The following is a 24380-nucleotide window of genomic DNA, read 5'->3' as shown; positions in this document are numbered from 1 at the left end:
AGCTTTTGGGATAAGAACATGTTTGATAAAAATTGCTGGAAAATTGGAAACAATATGGCAGAAACTAGGCATTGATCCATACTTAAGCGACACCAAGATAAGGTCAAAATGGGTTCATGACCTAGGAAAAGAATGAAAATTAATAAATTAGAGGAACATAGGATAGTTTACCCCTCAGACCTTGTGGAAGGGAAGGTCTTTTGACCAAAGAGAACTAGAGATCATTACTGATCAAAAATAGAAAATTTTGATTATAAAACTGAAAAGTTTTTTACAAACAAAACAAGCAGACAAGATTAGAAGGGAAGCAAAACTGGGAAAATTTTTACAGTCAAAGGTTCTGAAAAGGCCCCTTTCCAAAATATATAGAGAATTAACCTTAATTTATAAAAAACGCCATTCTCCAATTGAAAATGGTCAGGATATGAAAGACAATTTTCAGATGAAGAAATTGAAACTATTTCTAGTCATATGAAAAGATGCTCCAAGTCATTATTAATCAGAGAAATGCAAATTAAGACAACCTAAGATATTCACTACACACCGTCAGATTGGCTGATGAAGGAAAAATAAAGAGATTTTTGGGGGATGCCGGAAAACTGGGACATTGATGCATCGTTGGTGGATTTGAACGAACCAACCATTTTGGAGAGTAGTTTGAACATGCTCAAAAGTTATCAAACTGTGCATACCCTTGATCCAGCAGTGTTACTACTGGGATTATATCCCAAAGAGATTATAAAGAAGGAAAAGGACCTATTGCACGAATGTTTGTGGGCCCTTTTGTAGTGGCCAAAACTGAAACTGAATGGGCCATGTTGGGAGAATGGTTGAATAAATTGTGGTATATGAAAATTATGGAATATTACTGTTCTGTAAGAAATGACCAAAGGATAGTTTCAGAAAGGCCTGGAGACTTACATGAACTGATGCTGAGGAAATACAGGACCAGGAGATATTATATACTTCAACAAAATACGATGATGACCAGTTCTGATGGATCAGGGCCTCCCAGCAACAAGATCAACCAAACATTTCAATGGAGCAGAAGAACTGAACATATACCCAGAAAAGAACTTGGGGATGACTAAAACCATTACATTGAATTCCCAATCCCATATTTTAAACACCTGCATTTTTGATTTTTCCCCAAATTGTACAATAATTCAGAGTCTGATTCTTTTTGTACAGCAAAATAATGTTTTTATTATACTATTTGTATCTGTTATATTTAAATATTTAACATCTATGGTCATCCTGCCATTTAGGGAGGGGTGGGGGAAGAGGTGAAAAATTGGAAAAGAGGTTTGGCAATTTTAATGCTGTAAAGTTACCCATGTTATATCCTGTAAATAAAAAAGGCTATTAAATTAAAAAAAAAAAAAACAACAAGAAAATACTTAGATGACCAGTTCTGATGGATGGCCATCCTCAGAACGAATAACCAAATCATTTCTAATGGAGCAAATGAACTGAACTAGCGCCCAGAAAAAGAACCTGGGAGATGACTAAAACCATTACATTGAATTCCCAATCCCTTATTTATACACCTGTTTTTGATTTCCCTTCACAAGCTAATTGTACAATATTTCAAGTCTGATTTTTTTCTCAGCAAAATAACATTTTGGTCAGGATACTTATTTTTCAATTTATATTTTAATATATTTAACATCTAATGGTCATCCTGCCATCTAGGGAGGGGGGGGGGAAAGGGAAAATTGGAACAAGAGGTTTGGCAATTGTTAATGCTGTAAAGTTACCCATGTATATATCCTGTAAATAAAAGGCTATTAAATTAAAAAAAATAACAAATATAGTGCTGAGTAAATCATAGAAAAGATTGAGCATATTTTAATCATTTTTAAGAATGTAACTAATTGTGGATTTCATTTTTCAATAATTTAAATTTTAATCCAATAAATTTAGCTGTATATTCAATATGATTAAGTCTTAATGAAATAGTCTGAAATTAAATATTTACACAATTAATGCATTGTGTCTGAGAAAATGATGGTGTTGCTCAGAAACCAAAGTTGTCTTAAAAATCTTCAACCTGCCTTGTATAAATATAGAGTGCTACTGCAACAAATGAGGACTTTTAATGACTTGTTTGTTGGATGAACCAAAACTTCTAGTATTAGTTAATTTATTTATTTTTATTCCTGAGAAATCTATGAAATATTACTAAATATTTACTGAGTGTCTTCTATGCCAGAGTATTCTAATAATTTCTCAAGAGTATGATAGGGAAAAAAGAAATTGCACAATGACATATAAGATATTATTTGTCCTCTTAATCTAGTTGAAAGATGAGGTACATATACTAATTGGATAGACAACAAATGCTATCAAAGTTCAGCAGAGGTAGAGATCATTGGTTTTGTATGGTCAGAAGAATTTTTTTTATGATAGTTTTTTATTTACAAGATATATATATATATATATATATATATATATATATATATATATATACACACACACACACACACACACACACACACACGGGTAATTTTTCAGCACTGACAATTGCAAAACCTTTTGTTCCAATTTTTCACCTCCTTCCCCAATCCCCTCCCCCAGATGGCTATTTGGCCATACATGTTATATATGTTAAAATATAAATTATCTTCTGGCCAAGATGGCAGAGAGGATGCATTCAGCTGTGTAAGCTCCGAGTTTTCTCTCAGAACTCATTTCATGATAAGCCTCTGAATTAATGCTTGACTAAAAAAAATCCACAAAGAGTTACCAAGAGAAGACATCCTTGAAATTTGCCAGGAAAGGTCTGTTTTTGCTCGAGGGCAGGGACAGTTTTAGTTGGGGCACAGGCTGAGGGCAGGCAGCAGCAGCAGGAGCTCGGCAGACAGCTCACAGCGAGCAGACCAGAGGGGGGTGGGGTGTGATCTCAGCTGTCTCTGCCAGGAGAGCTTTGCTGCAGGGTTGGATACTTTGCCCTGGCAGCAAGTCAGTAACCCAGCAGAGAAGCTAAAAACACTAGGGGTGAAGAATACAACCCCAAACACGCTGGAGTTTCTCCAAGACCGGGCCACCTCTTCCCCACAGTGTCCCAACATGCTCTCAGAGTCTCAGAGCACAGGCGCAGCACAGTCCTGCTAGTGCCTCACTCCTGCCCCCTGAAGTCTGTAGAGGAAACTCAGTAACACCACCCAGCCCCTCCCCTCAAAAGCAGATTCCGTTTGGGTTTTTTTTTTCTTTTTTTCTTTGCTAGTTTGTCTCTGATTCTTCTCTGACAAAATGAGCAAAAAATTGAAAAGGACCTTAACCATTGATGGCTTCTATATGGATAGAGAGGAGACTCTGAACCCTGAGAAGACTGAAAACAGACTGTCGCCAGGTGAATCCCCAAAGGAGGAGATCATCTGTTCCTCAGCACAGATGAATCTCATAGAAGAAATTAAAAAGGCTCTCACAAGAGAGCTAGAAGAAAAATGGGAAAAGGAGAGGGAGGCTTGGCAAACGAGTCTGGAGAAGTCATCCCACTCATTTAAAGACAGAGTGGATAAAGAAATCAAATCCTTGAAAAATAGGATTAGTGAAATGGAAACAGAAAATAGCTCTCTAAAAAATAAAATTGGCAAAATGGAAAAAAATTCCATAGAACAAAACAACTCAATTGTACAATTAGAAAAAAGATATTTTAAAAAAAGTGAGTGAAGAAAATACTTCATTGAAAATCAGAATCGATCAAATGGAATTGAATGATTCGAGGAGACAAGAATCAGTCAAGCAACCAAAAAAATTAAACAATGGAAAAAAAATTTGAAACACCTTCTTGGGAAAATAACACACCTGGAAAATAGGTCTAAGAGAGACAATCTGAGAATTATTGGACTTCCAGAAAAATATGATGAAAAAAAGAGCCTGGACACTATTTTCCAGGAAATTATCAAAGAGAACTGCTCAGAAGTCAGAGAAACAGAGGGTAAAATATACATTGAAAGAATTCATCGATCACCTGCTGAAAGGGATCCTAAAATCAAAACACCAAGTAATATAGTGGCCAAATGCCAGAACCCTCAAATGAAGGAAAAAAATACTGCAAGTGGCTAGAAAAATCCAATTCAAATATAGAAGAGCCACAATAAGGGTTACCCAGGATCTAGCAGCATCCACATTAAAAGATCGAAAGGCCTGGAATATGATATTCTGAAAGGCTAAGGAACTCCACATGCAACCAAAAATAACTTATCCAGCCAGAATGAACATCTTTTTCCAGGGAAGAAGATGGACATTCAACAAAATAAGGAATTTCCATTTATGAAAACTAGAACAAAAAAGTTTGATCTACAAAAAGAACTCAAGAGAAACCAAAAGGTAAAAAGAAATCTTGGGAACCAATTTTGCATAAAGATGTATAAAGAATACATTAATTTTTGAAACAGAGGTGGAAAGACATTTTGCCAGGAAAAGGGTAAAGTGGGGGTACTAATCTACGAAGAGGCAAAGGAAACCTATTATATCTGAGAGAAAGAATGAGGGGATGAATAAGGGGATCTTTTCCATCAGATTTTTGGTTTTAAGAGAAAAATTTTAGACATTCAATTTAGGTAAAAGTTCTCCACCCATTGAAAGGAGAAGGAAAAGGAAAAGGAAGGAATAAGCAACAGAAGGGAAATGGAAACGGGGAGGAAAGGAGAGATGAAGGAACTTAAGGGGGGAGGATTTAAAAAGACAAGGCTGTGAGAAGCAAGGGGCCGAAGTTGAATATAAAAAGGGGGAAAGGGGAAAGAAGGGAAAAAAGCATAAACAGGGGTTAACAAGATGGCAAGTAATACAGAATTGGTAATTTTAACCATAAATGTGAATGGGCTAAACTCCCTCATAAAGAGGAAGCAGTTAGCAGAATGGATTAAAAGCCAGAATCCTACAATATGTTGTTTACAGGAAACACACCTGAAGCAGGGAGATACATGCAGAGTAAAGATAAAAGGTTGGAGCAAAATCTACTATGCTTCAGGTGAAGTCAAAAAAGCAGGGGGAGCCATCCTGATCTCAGATCAAGCAAAAGCAAAAATTGATCTAATTAAAAGAGACAAGGAAGAGCACTATATCTTGCTAAAGGGTAGTATAAATAATGAAGCAATATCAATATTAAACATATATGCACCAAGTAGTGTAGCATCTAAATTCTTAAAAGAGAAATTAAGAGATCTGCAAGAAGAAACAGACAGCAAAACTATAATAGTGGGAGATCTCAACCTTGTACTCTCAGAATTAGATAAATCAAACCACAAAATAAATAAGAAAGAAGTCAAAGAGGTAAATAGAATATTGGAAAAGTTAGATATGATAGATCTCTGGAGAAAATGAAATGGAGACAGAAATAAGTACACTTTCTTTTCAGCAGTTCATGGAACCTATACAAAAATAAACCATATATTAGGACATAAAAATCTCAAACTCAAATGCAGGAAGGCAGAAATAATAAATGCATCCTTTTCAGACCATAGTGCAATAAAAATTACATTCAACAAAAAGCCAGGGGAAAGTACACCAAAAAATAATTGGAAACTAAATAATCTCATACTAAAGAATGATTGGGTGAAAGAGGAAATCATAGACATAATTAATAACTTGATTCAAGAAAACAACAATAATGAGACATCATACCAAAATGTGTGGGATGCAGCCAAAGCAGTAATAAGGGGAAATTTCATATCTCTAGAGGCCTACTTGCATAAAATAGAGAAAGAGAAGGTCAATGAATTGGGCATGCAACTAAAAATGCTAAAAAAGGCACAAATTAAAAACCCCCAGTCAAACACTAAACTTGAAATTCTAAAAATAAAAGGAGAGATCAATAAAGTTGAAAGTAAAAAAAAAAAAAAAAAACTATTGAATTAATTAATAAAACTACGAGTTGTTCTATGAAAAAACCAACAAAATAGACAAATCCTTAGTAAATCTGATTAAAAAAAAGGAATGAGGGCAATCAAATTGTTAGTCTTAAAAATGAAAAGGGAGAACTCGCCACTAACGAAGAGGAAATTAGAGCAATAATTAGGAATTACTTTGCCCAATTTTATGGCAATAAATTCGACAACTTAAATGAAATGGAAGAATACCTTCAAAAATCTAGCTTGCCCAGATTAACAGAGGAAGAAGTAAATAGGCTAAGCAGTCCCATCTTAGAAAAAGAAATAGAACAAGCTATTAACCAACTCCCTAAGAAAAAATCCCCAGGACCAGATGGATTTACATGTGAATTCTGCCAAACATTTAAAGAACAATTAATTCCAATACTATATAAACTATTTGAAAAAATAGGGATTGAAGGAGTCCTATTAAACTCCTTTTATGACACAGACATGGTACTGATACCTAAACCAGGTAGGCTGAAAACAGAGAAAGAAAATTATGGACCAATCTTTGTAATGAATATTGGTGCTAAAATCTTAAATAAAATATTACCAAAAAGATTACAGAAAATCATCCCCAGGATAATACACTATGACAAAGTAGGATTTATACCAGGAATGCAGGGCTGGTTCAATGTTAGGAAAACTATTAGTACAATAGACTGTATCAAAACCAAACTAACAAAAAACATATGATGATCTCAATAGATGCAGAAAAAGCATTTGATAAAATCCAACATCCATTCCTAATAAAAACACCTGAGAATATAGGAATAAATGGACTTAGGCATCATATGTAATGAGGAAAAACTGGAACTTTTCCCAGTAAGATCTGGAGAGAAGTAAGTTTGCCCACCATCCATCATCATTATTATTCAATATTGTATTAGAAACACTAGCCTTCTCATTTCCAAAATATATAATTAACTCTAATTTATAAAAAATCATGCCATTCTCCAATTGAAAAGTGGTCAAAGGATATGAACAGACAATTCTCAGATGAAGAAATTGAAACTATTTATAGTCATATGAAAAGATGCTCCAAGTCATTATTAATCAGAGAAATGCAAATTAAGACAACTCTAAGATACCACTACACACCTGTCAGATTGGCTAAGATGACAAGAAAAAATAATGATGATTGTTGGTGGGAAAACTGGGACATTGATGCATTGTTGGTGGAGTTGTGAACGAATCCAACCATTTTGGAGAGTAGTTTGAAACTATGCTCAAAAAGTTATCAAACTGTGCATACCCTTTGATCCAGCAGTGTTACTACTGGGATTATACCCCAAAGAGATTATAAAGAAGGGAAAGGGACCTGTATGTCCACGAATGTTTGTGGCAGCCCTTTTTGTAGTGGCTAGAAACTGGAAACTGAATGGATGGCCATCAGTGGGAGAATGGCTGAATAAATTGTGGTATATGAATATTATGGAATATTACTGTTCTGTAAGAAATGACCAACAGGATAATTTCAGAAAGGCCTGGAGAGACTTACACGAACTGATGCTGAGTGAAATGAGCAGGACCAGGAGATCATTATATACTTCAACAATAATACTATATGATGACCAGTTCTGATGGACCAGGCCATCCTCAGCAACAAGATCAACCAAATCATTTCTAATGGAGCAGTAATGAACTGAACTAGCTATGCCCAGAAAAAGAACTCTGGGAGATGACTAAAAACCATTACATTGAATTCCCAATCCCTATATTTATGCACACCTGCATTTTTGATTTCCTTCACAAGCTAATTGTACAATATTTCAGAGTCTGATTCTTTTTGTACAGCAAAATAACGTTTTGGTCATGTATACTTATTGTGTATCTAATTTATAGTTTAATATATTTAACATCTACTGGTCATCCTGCCATCTAGGGGAGGTGGTGGGGGGGTAAGAGGTGAAAAATTGGGACAAGAGGTTTGGCAATTGTTAATGCTGTAAAGTTATCCATGTATATATCCTGTAAATAAAAGGCTATTAAATAAAAAAAAAAAGAAATAAAGAAATGACCAACAGCATGATTTCAGAAAAGCCTGGAGAGACTTACACGAACTGATGCTGAGTGAAATGAGCAGGACCAAGAGATCATTATATACTTCAACAACAATACTATATGATGACCAGTTCTGATGGACCTGGCCATCCTCAGCAACAAGAAACCAAATCATTTCTAATGGAGCAGTAATGAACTGAACTAGCTATGCCCAGAAAAAGAACTCTGGGAGATGACTAAAAACCATTACATTGAATTCCCAATCCCTATATTTATGCACACCTGCATTTTTGATTTCCTTCACAAGCTAATTGTACAATATTTCAGAGTCTGATTCTTTTTGTACAGCAAAATAACGTTTTGGTCATGTATACTTATTGTGTATCTAATTTATATTTTAATGTATTTAACATCTACTGGTCATCCTGCCATCTAGGGGAGGGGGTGGGGGGGTAAAAGGTGAAAAATTGGAACAAGAGGTTTGGCAATTGTTAACGCTGTAAAGTTATCCGTGCATATAACCTGTAAATAAAAGGCTATTAAATAAAAAAAAAAAAAAAAAAAAAAAAAAAAACACTAGCGTTGGCAATTAGAATCGAGTAAGCAATGAGGAAACCAAACTATCACTCTTTGCAGATGATATGATGGTATACTTAGAGATCCCCAGAGATTCTACTGAAAGCTATTAGAAATAATTCATAACTTTAGCAGAGTTGCAGGATATAAAATAAATCCCCATAAATCTTCAGCATTTTTATTCATCACCAACAAAATCAACAGCAAGAGATACAAAGATAAATTCCATTCAAAATAACTGTTGACAGCATAAAATATTTTGGAATCCATCTACCAAAGGAAAGTCAGGAATTATATGATCAAACTTACAAAAAAACTTTCCACACAAATAAAGTCAGACTTAAATAATTGGAAAAATATTAAGTGCTCTTGGCTAGGCCAAGTGAATATAATAAAGATGACAATACTCCCTAAAGTAATCTATTTATTTAGTACTATATCAATCAGACTTTCAAGAAAATATTTTAATGGTCTAGAAAAAATAACAACAAAATTCATATGGAATAATAAAAGATCGAGAATCTCAAGGGAATTGATGAAAAAAAAAAATCAAATGAAGGTGACCTAGCTGTACCTGACCTAAAACTATATCATAAAGTAGCAGTCACCAAAACCATTTGGTATTGGCTAAGAAATAGATTCGTTGATCAGTGGAACAGGTTAGATTCACAATAGAGAATAGTCAACTGTAGCAATCTAATGTTTGACAAACCCGAAGATCCTAACTTTTGGGATAAGAATTCATTATTTGACAAAAACTGCTGGGATAACTGGAAATTAGTATGGCAGAAATTAGGCATCAACCCACACTTAACACTGTATACCAAGATAAGATCAAAATGAGTCCATGATTTAGACATAAAGAATAAGATTATAAATAAATTAGAGGAACATACACTAGTTTATCTCTCAGACCTGTGGAGTAGGAAGAAATTTGTGACCAAAGATGAACTACAGACCATTATTGCTCACAAAATAGAAAATTTTGATTACATCAAATTAAAAAGCTTTTGTTCAAACAAAACTGATGCAAACAAGATTAGAAGGGAAGCAACAAAGTGGGAAAACATCTTCACAATTAAAGGTTCTGATAAAGGCCTCATTTCTGAACTATATATAGAGAATTGACTCTAATTTATAAGAAATCAAGCCATTCTCCAGTTGAGAAATGGTCAAAGGATATGAACAGACAATTTTCAGATGATGAAATTGAAACTATTACCACTCATATGAAAGTGTTCCAAATCACTATTAATCAAGAGAAATGCAAATTAAGACAACTCTGAGATACCATTACACACCTGTCAGATTGTCTAAGATGACAGGAAAAAATAATGATGAATATTGGAGGGGATGCTGGAAAACTGGGACCCTGATGCATTGTTGGTGGAGTTGTGAAGGAATCCAACCATTCTGGAGAGCAATCTGGAATTATGCCCAAAAAGTTATCAAACTGTGCATACCCTTTGGTCCAGCAGTGCTGCTACTAGGCTTATACCCCAAAGAGATACTAAAGAAGGGAAAGGGACCTGTATGTGACAAAATGTTTGTGGCAGCCCGTTTGTAGTGGCTAGAAACTAGAAAATGAATGGATGCCCATCAATTGGAGAATGGTTGGGCAAATTGAGGTATATGAGTGTTATGGAATATTATTGTTCTGTAAGAAATGACCAGAAGAATGAATACAGAGAGGCTTGGAGAGACTTACATGAACTGATGCTAAGTGAAATGAGCAGAACCAGGAGATCATTATATACTTCAGCAACGATACTGTATGAAGATGTATTCTGATGGAAGTGGATTTCTTTGACAAAGAGACCTAACTCAGTTCCAATTGATCAATGATGGACAAAAGCAGCTACACCCAAAGAAAGAACACTGGGAAATGAATGTTTGCATTTTTGTTTTTCTTCCTGGGTTATTTTTACCTTCTGAATCCAATTCTCCCTGTGTAACAAGAGAACTGTTTGGTTCTGCACATATTTATTGTATCTAGGATATACTGTGACATATTTAACATATACAGGACTGCTTGCCATCTTAGGGGAGGGGGTGGAGGGAGAGAGGGGAAAAATCAGAACAGAAGTGAGTGCAAGGGATAATGTTGTAAAAAATTACCCTGGCATGGGTTCTGTCAATAAAAAATTATTATAATTATATATATACATACATATAGGTATGTGGCTTCAGTAATGCTGCCGTTCTACAAACAGCAAAAAAAAGTATAAATTAAATACAATAAGTATATATTTCCAAACAGTTATTTTGCTGTACAAAAAGAATCGGCCTTTGAAATAGTGTACAATTAGTCTGTGAAGGAAATCAAAAATGCAGGAAGACAAAAGTAGAGGGATTGGGAATTCTATGTAGTGGTTCATAGTCATCTCCCAGAGTTCTTTTGCTGGGTGTAGCTGGTTCAATTCATTACTGCTCTCTTGGAACTGATTTGGTTCATCCCATTGCTGAAGATGGCCAGGTCCATCAGAATTGATCATCATATAGTATTGTTGTTGAAGTATATAATGATCTCCTGGTCCTGTTCATTTCACTCAGCATCAGTTCATGTAAGTCTCTCCAGGCCTTTTTGAAATCATCCTGCTGGTCATTTCTTGCAGAACAATAATATTCCATAATATTAATATACCACAATTAATTCAGCCATTCTCCAATTAATGGGCATGCATTCAGTTTCCAGTTTCTGGCCACTACAAAGAGGGCTGCCACAAATATTCTTGCACATACAGGTCCTTTTCCCTCCTTTAAAATTGGTCAGAAGAATTTTTAAGGAGGCTCTGAGTTCTAAGCTGAAGTTGGAATAAAACATAGGGATCAAGAAAAATAAAAAAATGAAGGAAGAGGACAGGAAATGAGTAAAAGGTCAGAAACAGGAAAACTCATGAGATATTGGTGAGGGAGACAAACAACAAACTATCATGGGGTCACCATATTATAATGTGAAATTTAAAAGGGATTTCCCAGTTCATTTAGTTCAATGCATTCCTGAACAAGAATCCTGTCAAAAAAAAAAAATCCTTGAAAAGAATTCATCCTGCTTCTGCATCAGGGATGAAGAAACCCCTAATTCTTCAGGTGGCCCACTTTACTTTGAGATAGCTATCATTGTTAGAAAGTTCTTTTTTCTTGCATTGTTCCTAAATCTGTCTCTCTGAAACTTCTGGCTAATGTTCCCACTTCTCCCTTTCTAAACCAAGTCTATTCCCCCATCATTTGGCAAAAATACTTGAAATATTTAAAGTTGGCTACTACTTGCTCCCCACATCCTCTTCAAACTTCTCATCATTTCCTTCAAGTAGCCTTTCAACAGACAAGGTCCTCCTCTAGATTTGTCAAAGCATTTTCTAAAATGTGGTGTTCAAATCTAAACATATTATTCTAGATTTGGTCTCACTAGATCACCTCTCTCATTTTGATGACTGACACTATAGGTAAAGTTCTTCTAATAGAAAGAGCCATCAAGCCTGCCTAGTGCAGAGAGTGTATTTTGGGGAATCATCAAAAATAAGATTAAAAATGAAGACTGGATCCTGTTTTTAACAGGATATTGAATATTGAGGATTTGAATGGTTTTCATAGCACATATTAAGAGATTTGGATTCTTGGCCTGGTTCTTCCACTAACAAGCTATTGTGAATTCTTCTATTTCCTACATTTGGACCTTATATCTCTAATTTGTAAAAGATGAAAAAGATGCACAAGATAATCTCTAAGATTGAGTTATTTCTATACCATGACCTACAATGTAATTATCCTGGTTCATTAAAAAGTAGAAAACTTTTATTTCAAATCACTTTTTTTCTTTCTAAAAAATGTATGGTTCTATTTTCTGACTTTATATAAGTAATAAATAGAAAACAGTGAACAAAGCTTGATTGAGTACCTGTGACTCATGGTCATTGTTCAAAACATTGGCTTTCATTGTATAAGATAATATATATGTGTTAGAAATTAGGCTGAGTACTAAATCTAGGTTTTACCCTCTAAGCTTTTGGGGGAGTATAGGGAAGAAAAAAAATTAATAACTTTTTATTGACGGAACCCATGCCAGGGTAATTTTTTACAACATTATGCCTTGCACTCACTTCTGTTCCGATTTTTCCCCTCCCTCCCTCCACCCACTCCCCCAGATGGCAAGCAGTCCTATACATGATAAATAGGTTACAGTATATCCTAAATACAATATATAGGTGCAGAATCAAACAGTTCTCTTATTATACAGGGAGAATTGGATTCAGAAGGTATAAATAACCCAAGAAGAAAAACAAAAATGTAAGCAGTTTACATTCATTTCCCAGTGTTCTTTCTTTGGGTATAGGTGCTTCTGTCCATCCTTGATCAATTGAAACTGAGTTAGAACTTCTCTTTGTCAAAGAAATTAACTTCCATCAGAATACATCCTCATACAGTATTGTGGTTGAGGTATATAATGATCTCCTGGTTCTGCTCATTTCACTCAGCATCAGTTCATGTAAGTCTCTCCAATCTTCTCTGTATTCATCCTGCTGGTCATTTTTTACAGAACAATAATATTCCATAACATTCATATACCACTATTTACTCAACCATTCTCCAACTAATGGGCATCCATTCATTTTCCAGCTTCTAGCCACTACAAACAGGGCTGCCACAAACATTTTGGCACATACAGATCCCTTTCCCTTCTTTAGTATTTCTTTGGGGTATAAGCCCAGTAGAAACACTGCTGGATTAAAGGGTATGCACACTTTGATAACTTTTTGAACATAATTCCACATTGCTCTCCAGAATGGCTGGATGTGTTCACAATTCCACCAACAATGTATCAGTGTCCCTGTTTTCCCACATCCCCTCCAACATTCTACATTATCTTGATAGGAAAGAAAATTAAATGCTTTATATGGACTTGTTCCTTCTCCCTCCTAAAAGTGAATTGGAAAGTGAAACAAAATACTCTACCTCAGGAGATTCTGGCCAATTTGATCCTGATAACTTAAAAATTCAGATTTTTGCCATGTTGAAGAAAGATTAAGCTTACTTTTATTTGCTTCAAATGGCAGGAAGATATCCAGTAGTTGGAAATTATTGTGAGGAAGATTTTTAGTTCAATATAAAGAGGAATTTCTTAATAAAAGCTGCCTTCAAAAGTCATACATGAATGACTATTCAAATGGAGATTAAATGACCACTTGCTGGGTATGTTGGTTTGGGTAGGACTTTGGCAAGAAGATCTCTCAAAGATCCTTTCTAACTTCATAGACGTCCAGTTTATTTTATCTTGGATCACTGAGTTCTCATGAGCTGTCAGTGGATTAGGTTAGGACCAAATCAACACTTTTTAAGTGGAAAGGATTTTTTTTTTATAGCTAGAATTAGTCTAAGAAGACCTCAGTCTTCAGGCTGGTGGAAATAAACACCTTCTGGTATTTAATGTTGTTTCAGTATATTATTTGGAAATTTACCTGCCACCTGAGAGAGTTAATGATTTTCTGTCATAAACATCTTTCTAAGGAAATCACAGTTAATTGTTTTTTTTTTTAATGTAGACTGATGATTCAATCTGAAAGGGATTTAGTGGGGTCTCTCTGTTCTCCAATACAATTGTATTTCAGTATCTCATCTCATTATAGTTTATTGTGAAGACCGTGTATTTTTAAATCAGCAGGAGTCAGGAATTCAGGTTAGGGGAAAATCATCAGTCTTTATTCTCAGTGAAGAAGGATCAGAGATGGAAGAGAATCGGTGATAGCAATGTGTGTAGCTGAGTCAAGAAGCTAGCTAGACCAGCAGCCACACGACCAGCAGCTAGGAGTATCGAACCCAGGCCCCATTTCCCCCAGCTTCTCTTCCTGTCTTCCTCTCTGCCTCCACCCACAAAAATCGTCATTTCCTATACAACACATCAGGACTTGCACGGAGAGTGGGCAGGGACCATTCTTTATCCAATCATGTATATTAATAGAGCATAGCCCAATTACTATTTAGCCTCACGTACTTGGGACCTCAGTGCATCAACTCAAACCTCAGCCCATTACAGTTTATGAGTATGGATTACTTGTGACCTCCCAGGGATTATGTTCTCTTGAATATCCTTTTTGGAAATGGACTAAAGAAAAGAACAAAACTAGCTTTCTCCCCCCCATCCTCAGGATTCTCCTCTTCAGTGTCAGCTCTGGGACATCTTTCTTTCTGTCAGATGTGATAATAGGAGCCTCCTAGCTTTTAGTAAAAGACATAGGTGTGTATTTAAAAATGAAGAGCATAAAATAATGAGACTATCAAAACTGTGACTGCAATGTTCAATTATTCTACTTTGTCTCCTGTTTGAAAAAAATCTGTAATGGTAAGAAGTCCCCATTGATAGCCTTGGCCTTAGAATTCTGAGTTTCCCTTAGGCAGATCTGTATTGCACAGGTTAATTTGGCACAGGAACAGGCTAGTGTATCTGTGACTGAAAATGGAAACACAGGATAAATATAATAAGTATCCATTATTTTCTTGACTCTAAACAAAGGACTATGTAATATTCTCTCTAAAATGTAATGTTGAGGTTTTCTTGGGGTCTCTGGAGGCAGCCTTCATTTCAGTTCAGGAATCACCACACAAGTAGCCAGGGGTTAAAGTCCAAATCTTTTATTATCTCTTTCAAAGTCATGTCTACATTTCTGGGGTCCAGTTAGCTTTCTTAGAGGCCTATCTCTCTCCTTAGTTCTGAGAGCTTAAGCTCCTGCCAAAGGACATCGGAGTCATTTGTCTCCGAATCCAAAGATTTGTGCTTCAGCTTCTAACCACCACAAAGATGGAAGATGGAATGAATCTGTCTCAGCCTCCGAGAGCTTCTAGTGCGCTTGTCTCTTCTGGCCCTGAGAGCTTCTAGATTATATGTTCCACACTGAGTATACACCAATCATTATATCACTAGGAAACCATTATTTGTTGTAGAATTAAATCAATGCTAAACTAGATTTAACCATTGTCTCCTCAGTTCCACTTAGTACCTTATAAGCATCCTTTGTTTCAAGTTCAGAATTGTGGCCCATAACAGTACTATATGAATATGTTTTTAAAGTACTTTTTTTCATTCACTCTTCTCCCTGTCCTTACACTTATCAATGCTTTTCACCTTTAAACATGTTAGAAATACTTTATCAAAAATAGTTCTGAATTTTGTAGGTGTCTGATTTTCTTAGGGGGAAAGAAAGGAAAAGGTGTGGATAGGTTTTATTAATCAGAAAATATGATTTACATAAAACAAAATATTGAATAAATGCATAATGACACTAGGAGCTATAGCTAGGCCACAGCCAACCTTAGTGAAAGAAGGATTTTTTTTTCACTAGGTAATTGTCCCAGGACCCATGGATATGGAGTTAAAATGTATTTATCCTTCATTTGGTAACTGTCCTATCAAAAATAGGGGTAACAAAGAATATAGAAGCTATGTACCTCTGGATTTGTAAATTCTTTTTAATACCAATAGTTCCCCCTTTTATCTCTGATGATGATGATAGTGATGAAAGTTATAATTCAAGGCTTGCAACACATTGTAGATACATTCTTTCATTTGATTTCTCTTAATAATCCTGTGAAGCAAGCATTATTATTATCACCATTTTACAGATGAGGAAACTGAAAATGCTAAATGTTAAGACTTACCTATGATCATACAACTAACAAGTATCAAGGTCTTTGAATCAGATATTCCTGACTCAAAGTCCAATACTCTACTGAATCACCCATCTGCCTTTCTGCCACATTTACTCCAGTGGACTGAGAATCTACAGTATCCCTTTTCTGCTTTCCTCATCCCATAGTCTCAGCCAATCTGGAGCACCTGTGACCAAGCAATTGAGTCCTACTTCTAATCCATGATCTATTTTTGATTACCTGCATAATGTAGCTTAGTCAGGGAGTAGTTTCCCCTATTTTTCTATATAGTTTTATTTATAGGGAACTTGTAATTTTATAAAATACTTTTATAAACACTGAAATAGCTCATTGGATCCTTGTAAACCTATGAGATAGAAAGAACATATTATAACTATTGTATGGTATGGGGAAACCAGGGTTCAGAGAGGCCAAATTGATTTACCCAAAGTCACATAGTCAGTAATGAGAATTGAAGTAGGGTGATGTAATGGGCTGAGGTTTGAGTTGATGCACTGAGGTCCCAAGTACGTGAGGCTAAATAGTAATTGGACTATACTCTATTAATATACATGATTGGATAAAGAATGGTCCCTGCCCACTCTCGTGCAAGTCCTGATGTGTTGTATAGGAAATGACAATTTTGGTGGGTGGAGGCAGAGAGGGAGAGGCAGAAAGAGAAGCTGGGGGAGATTGGCCTGGGTTCCATGCTAGCAGCTGCTGGTCGTGTGGCTGCTGGTCTAGCTAGCTTCTTGACTCAGCTACACACATTGCTATTGCCCATTCTCTTCCACCTCTGATCTTTCTTCACTGAGAATAAAGACTGATGACTTTCCCCTAACCTGAATTCCTAACTCCGGCTGATTTTAAAATATGCGGTCTTCACAGATGGAAGGAAATTGCAAATTCAGCATATTTCCCATGATAGCAAAGGCAAGGAACTTCCTTTCTCAGCAATGCCGTTCATTATATTTTATTTCTAATACATCTTCCGAAAAGGGAAGTCATCATGTTTGTCTTAGTAGGAAGTCCATGTATATGTATGTTGAACAGAAGATGGAGAAATATTTTTGTCCTTGGAAGATATCAGATTTTTAGGACTAGACAGGACCTCAGAGATCATCTAGACAAATCTGCTCATTTTTCCTTTGGGCCAGAGAAGATAAATTATTTGTCACCTAAAGACATATAGATAGTAAACGTCAAAGCTAAATTAATAGATCTTCTAACTCAAAATATGGTGTTTTTCTCATTGTTCTACACTGTCTTTGGCTTATTCTTTTGTGACCTGTCAGCACTATAAATCTTTAAGGCAAATCCCCAAATTAAGAGTTAGAATCTGGGAGAAGATCCAGCTGTAATTGAGGGAGAGATGTAGTTGTCATAGCCACTGAATTACTTAACAGAATCTGTCCTGTACTTTGAATTCAGTCCTGGATTTTTGTGCAATCATTCTCTTGGCTATTTTCCTATCTATATGGTCACTCTTTCTCTGTCTCCTTTGCTATATCATAATCAATAAGCTACATCTTTAAAAAGTAGATGTCCCCAAGCTTCAATTCTTGTCTTTTTCTCTCTCTCTCTCTTTAAACTTTGTCTCTTAGTCACATCATCAACTCCCATTTAACATGTTTATGCTAAATTCCAAATCTAGATTTCTTGTCATAACAGATCTACTGGGCTTCAGACCTTCATCACCACAAACCTATTGGATGTGTCCTGTATACATTTCAAACTCAGCAGTTCCAAAAAAGAGTCTACTTTCTTTCCTCCTCTCTATTTCTATTGAAAATGTACATCATTATTGTTTCAGATATCCAGGTTCAAAATCTGAGTCATTCTGTTATCTATAGATAACCTTTTCTCTCACATCCAGTGAGTTTCCAGGCTTGTTTTGTTGTCATAGTATGGCTTCCATTTGCACCCTTTTCTTCATTGAACCTATTCCAAGTCCTTATCAGTTATTGTCTTATTTCAATAGTCTCGATTGGTTTCCTTGTCTTAAGTTTTTCCCTTTTAGAATCAATCATCTTTATGACTACCAAATTAATATTTATAAAATATAGATTGGTCACATTGGTCCCTTGTTCATCAGGCTTTCATGTTACCCTATTGTCTCTAGGAAAATATAAACTCTTCTGTCCAAAAATTAAAGAGAAGGCTGATACAAAATAAATCCACATCAGCCATTAACATTTTTATATTATCACTAGCAAAATCCAACAGCAAGAGATACAAAGTATAAAACATTTGGGAATCTATCTGCCAAGGGAAAGTCAGAACTTATGTGAGCAAAACTACAAAACACTTTACACACAAATAAACTCAGAGCTAAACAATTGGGAAAATATCAAGGGCTCTTGGATAAGTTGAGTGAATATAATAAAGATGATAAAACTACTTAAACTAATCTATTTATTTAGTGCTATACCAATCAAACTCCCAAACCTAGAAAAAATAACAACAAAAGTCATCTGGAAGAATAAAAGTTCAAAAGTTTCAAGGGAATTAGTGAAAAAAAAAATCAAATGAAAGTGGCCTAGTTGTACCAGATCTAAAACTGTATTATAAAGCAGCAGTCATCAAAACCATTTGGTACTGACTAAGGAAAAGACTAGTTGATTGGTAGAATAGGTTAGATTCACAGGACAAAATAGTCAATAACTATAGTAATCTAGCATTTGAAGAACCCAGAGGCACCAACTGTTGGGATAAGAATTCCCTATTTGATAAAAACTGCTGGGAAAATTAGAAACTAGTATGGCAGAAACTAGGCATTGACCCACACTACTATATACCAAGATAAGGTCAAAATGAGTGACATAAAGAATTTATTATAAATAAATTAGAAGAACATAGGATAGTTTACCTCTCAGATCTGTGGAGGAGGAAGGAATTTGTGACCAAAGAAGAACTAGAGATCATTATTGATCACAAAATAGATAATTTTGGTTATTTTAAGTTAGAAAGGTTTTGTACAAACAAATCTAATGCAGACAAGATTAGAAGGGAAGTAATAAATTGGGAAAACATTCAAAGGTTCTGATAAAGGTCTTATTTAAAAATATATGATTTATTCAAATTTATAAGCATTCAAGTTATTCTCCAGTTGATAACTGGTCAAAGGATATGAACAGACAATTTTCAGATGAAGAAATTGACACTTTCTAGTTATATGAAAAGGTACTCCAAATCACTACTGATCAAAGAAATGCAACTTAAGACAAATATTAGGGGTCAGAGCCCCAGCTCCCAAATGGAACAGGCCTTATGTAACCAGGACTGCCTGTCCACTTAAATGGCAAAGACTATGACTAATGAGGGATGAGATCCAAGTGTGAGACTGCTTTAGTACAAAGACTTCAAGTCCTTTTATCTCTTTGGTGCTTGCTAATATCTACATCATACGTAAGCACAATGTAACCTATAGTAAATATATAATTTCTACAGGAAGCTAGATGTATATATTGTATGCATTCTTTTCCTAATAGAGATATTCAAGGTACTCCCCTCTAAGGTCCAATATGCCTCTCTTGGGAATTGCCACATTTCTTCTTTTGGTGGGACCCCTTCTCCCAATGCCATCTTGTTCACCCTTATAAGGCTACCCTCAGATTACCTAAGCCATGCCCTGTGTGATGTCCAAGACTGGCGGGGGATTGGCAAGTCCTCTTACAGACAACTCTGAGATACCATTGTCAGACTGCCTAAAATGACAGGAAAATTTCATGATGAATGTTGGAGGGGATGTGGGAAAATTGAGACCATGATTTTTGTTGGTGGAACTGTGAACAAATCCAATCATTCTGGTGAACAGTTTGGAACTATGCTCCAAAAACTATGCATACCCTTTGACCCAGCAGTGTTACTACTGGACTTCTATTCCAAAGAGATTTTAAAGCAGGGAAAGGGACCCACATGTGCAAAAATGTTTGTGGCAGCCCTTTTTGTAGTGATTAGAAATTGGAAACTGAATGGATGCCCATCAATTGGAGAATGGTTGAATAAATTATGATGGATTATTATTCTCTAAGAAATGACAACAAGATGATTTCAGAAGATCTGGAGAGACTTACATGAATTGATGCTAAGTGAAATGAGTAGAACCTGGAGATCATTATAGTCGGTAACAAGAAGACTATACAATTATCAATTCTGATGGACGTGGCTCTGTTCAACAATGAGATGATTTTAAACCATTTCCAAATGTTCAGTAATGAAGAGAGCCATCAACACCCCAGAGAGAGGACAATGTGAACTGAATGTGGACCACAACATAGCATTTTCACTCTTTTTGTTATTGTCTGCTTGCATTTTTGCTTTCCTTCTCAGGTTTTTTTCTTATTAGATCCAATTTTTCTTGTGCAGCAAGATAATTGTGTAAATATATATATATATATATATATATATATATATATATATATATACATACATATTGGATTTAATATATCTTTTAACATTTTTAACATATATTGGGCTACCTGACATCTAGGGGAGAGGGTGGGGGGAAGGAGGGAAAAATTTGCAACAGAAGGTTTTGCAAGAGTCAGTGTTGAAACAATGCATATGTTTTGTAAATAATAAGCTATAATAAGATAAATAAAAAAATAAAAATAAAAATAAGGCAGATGTTGCAGTGGATAATGTGCTGGTCCTGAAAACAAGAATCCCTTAATTCAAACCAAACCCCAGGCACTTACTGTTATGGCTCTGGGCAAATCACTTAATATCTGTTTTCCTCAGTTTTTTCAACTATAAAATACGTATAATAATAGCATCTATTGTCCAGGTTGCTGTAAGATTCCAATGAGATAATAAATGTAAAATGTTTAGCACAGTGTCCAGCACATAGTAGATGCTTAATAAGCGCTTATTTCCTTGTAGTTCAAATGGTACTTCATAATGGATATATCTGGATATCCCTCCCTCAAAATTGCTAATACTATGTCCCAAACTTATCCTTGTTTCATTGTTGTTGTTATTGTTGCTTTTTTTTTGTAATAACACTAATGAAACCATCTTTCTAAGTCAGAGAAACATTTCACTCTGAGTAATTTCATTGGAGAGATTACTTACACCCATGAAATCACAGATGTTTTGAAGTATTAAAATATTCAAGAAAAGTAGGGTAACTACTAATTACTTTTATGTTCTTAAGAACTACCATAAGGTCATTCCAAAATGTTAGTCCTCTCCCCATATTGAAGCTGCTGTGTATATATTTAGTGTATACTTATATGTGTACATCTGTATTCTTTGATAGAATGTATACGTCTTGAGAACAGGATCTGATTCATTTTTATCTTTCTATTCTTAGTTCTTGGACCAGTATTTACCATGTAAAAGGTGTCTAAAGTAAATGTTGTTTGAATTTGTTAACTGAAATTAGAGCATAACTGAATTTGAGAAACAACAAAGATTTTTTTCAATATTATTTTCAGTAATTAATTATATTTCTTATTCTAATGCTCACAGAAGAAAATGAAAATTTACATATGTTTTTTCTCTCTCTCTTCTATGTATGTATCTATTTCTCTTATTCAGATGAGGATAGGGATTCACTCAGGGTCTGTCCTGGCTGGAGTTGTTGGTGTAAGAATGCCAAGATATTGCCTGTTTGGAAACAATGTCACCCTTGCCAGCAAGTTTGAATCAGGCAGCCATCCACGACGCATCAATGTTAGCCCGACAACTTACCAGTAAGTGTGACCAACTCATCCATCTGGTCTAGGGTAGTTCCTCAATCTGCTATCCTGCTCACCATAATACTCTGAATCCATTCCTTCTGCTATTTTATAGGTGATATAAATAGATCAACCCAATGTTTGAAGAACAAAAATTCTGACAAACTTTTATTAACATTGAAAAAAGGCAAACTGGAAAACTATCTTGGCACAGACCTAAACATAGGCTTGTTATTTATTGTTTGTTTTATTTTTGGTGAAGCTTAGATATTTATGCTAAAGATGAGCACATGATTGTAGATGTCAGAGCTACACTAGGAAACACAACTGGAGGAAAAGAGATTCTAGACTTAACAAATGGTTCCCAGTATTTATTTTAACATTTTAATAGATGTTTGGTTGAGGATGGGCTTTGCTATCAATGTAGATTTCAAGTCCTTGTTGCCTTATTTGATTATTTGTCAGAAATGGATAAGGCTGAAAAATTCATCAGACAACAGTAAACTTGGAAGGATTGTTGCCAAATTAACTAGGCTGGCTTTGGGATAACAGAAAAATATTCTATCATCAGATGTCTGCCAGAAGCTTCCCCAGTCTCATAGGACCTGCCACTGCAGAAGTTCCATTTGCATAGCTTTTGAGAATGTAGATTTATCTCTATGTTAACACATGTGACCATGTTTATTTGTTTTCTTCCTAAAAGGTATGTTAGAGGTCATTTAGTTGAAACCCTCATTTTATAATTGAAAAAAAAATCTTTTGAAACCCAGAATGGTTAAATGATTGACCCACACACAGATCCCTTGAATTTTAATTTATTTCATTTGATTTAAATGTGCCACATTTTTTGGTATTGATATGACATAGTACTGAAACATCTTAATGTTAAAGGAAATGAAAAGCACAAAGATAGAAAAGGATGCTTGTAAATAGGTAACCTTTTGGAGAATATCTGCAACTAAGCAATGAGTCCTATGACATTTGGGGGGAAATGAATGCTGATCATTATTTTAAAGATATATGTGTGTGTGTGTGTGTGTGTGTGTGTGTGCGTGCATGTATGTATGATATGTGTGTGATATATGTATCCTTACATATATGTAAATATGATTCTGCTTCAGTTGTAATTTTTTAAAAGACCAATCAGCAAATATTTGTTAAGCACCTTTTACCAGGCAATGCTCTAGGTGCCAGAAATATAGCACCTTTCTTACCTTCAAAAAACTTAACTTTCTGTTAATTTTACTATAGAATAGGATCTGTTTGGAGGATTGTTTTTACATTTTCTTATACTTGAGGGTTATTCAGCTGTGGCAATTCTATTCAGCTATGCCAGTCATTTAATTACAACCATACTTTATCTAGTTGTAATTCTTAATTTCTATTCTCAAAAAAAAAAAAAAAAAGACTACTGAAAAACCAGCGCCTTTGTACATGAAAATTAAAAAAAGAAATTTGGAATAATGAACAAAAGAAAAATGGTAGAGCTGTGTTGATACATTTTGTAAGACAAAAAAAGGGAAGTAAAACTTTTTTTTTTTTTGCAAACTCCAGATTGCTTGAGTATAAAGTGGAGAGCAAATAGAGGGTATGCTTTAAAATAACATTAAAAATGACATTATGCTCATCTGTAATGATGACAGGCATTGGGCAGTATTGACAGTATGCTTCAGACATTTTCATTTTGGTAGAACCAGCTGGCAAAGATTTAAGGAAGCTAAAGTGATGTCTATGTCATGAAGAGACTCTGGAATACTATTGAAAAAGGTGATAGTATAGAATGTTTCTCAATCCTTTTACATGGTGGCTTTTTTTTAAAATGTTTACATATTATGATTTTTTTTTAAAATGTGAGACCTTTGTTCAAATATCAAGTAATAGCTTTAGTTATATCTTCCATTTGTCATGGTACATAGATAGCTATTTTTTTTCTTTTTACTTAAACAATAAAGTTGAGTTATGATAGCTAATAAGAAAAAAGAGATTCATATTTATATGAAAAGTATGAAACATAAAATAGCTATAAAATGAGATAATCAAATTAAAGTTATTGATGGGCTGATAAAAGTAACAGAAAGATTTTGAAACTTAAAATTTCTAACTCATATATCAGAGCTTTAGCAAGGCTGCTTGGACTACAGAAGGAAGTCTCTCAATTTCTGCAATGAATCCCCAGTTACTTTACTGCTAATTTTTTAAACTTGTCCAAGAAACTTTTCTTAACTCTAATATTAACCCGCCCCCCACCATGAAGCAACCCAAGCAGGTATTATCATGCTTTTTGTTTTATTAGATATGAGGAAACAGGTAATGTGATCTTATCAATGGTATTCTTGAATCAGCTCATACCAACTTGGGAGACAGTTGTTAAATTTTCAGTGTAACTATTTATACCTCAAAAATTGGCAGCCACAACAAATCAAGGTTTTGTTAATAATCTAGAATTAAGAAAATGATTGAGAAAATGTTAATCATGTAGATTAAAGTTAAAAAAAATGTTATGCCTTTTACACACCAAAAACAGGTCATTAAACATTTATGATTATATCCCCATTTATTAACCTTAAACCACACAATGAGTAGACACAGAAATGTT

At 34.9% G+C, this 24380-nt stretch overlaps 1 protein-coding gene across 1 annotated transcript in view; it reads left to right on the top strand.

Annotated features, from left to right (window-relative positions):
* GUCY1A2 (guanylate cyclase 1 soluble subunit alpha 2) overlaps nucleotides 1–24380 on the top strand; it is a 430164-nt gene that overhangs the window by 380646 nt on the left and 25138 nt on the right. Inside the window, exon 7 of the mRNA XM_031961090.1 lies at nucleotides 21645–21799. Coding sequence (XP_031816950.1) covers nucleotides 21645–21799 — 155 coding nt within the window. The remainder of the gene's footprint in view (nucleotides 1–21644; nucleotides 21800–24380) is intronic.

Source organism: Sarcophilus harrisii, chromosome 3 (genome assembly GCF_902635505.1).
Source record: "Sarcophilus harrisii chromosome 3, mSarHar1.11, whole genome shotgun sequence".
NCBI classification, from domain to species: Eukaryota; Metazoa; Chordata; class Mammalia; order Dasyuromorphia; family Dasyuridae; genus Sarcophilus; species Sarcophilus harrisii.
Note: the sequence above shows the minus strand (reverse complement) of the source record. Positions and strands in the feature narration are given on the sequence as shown.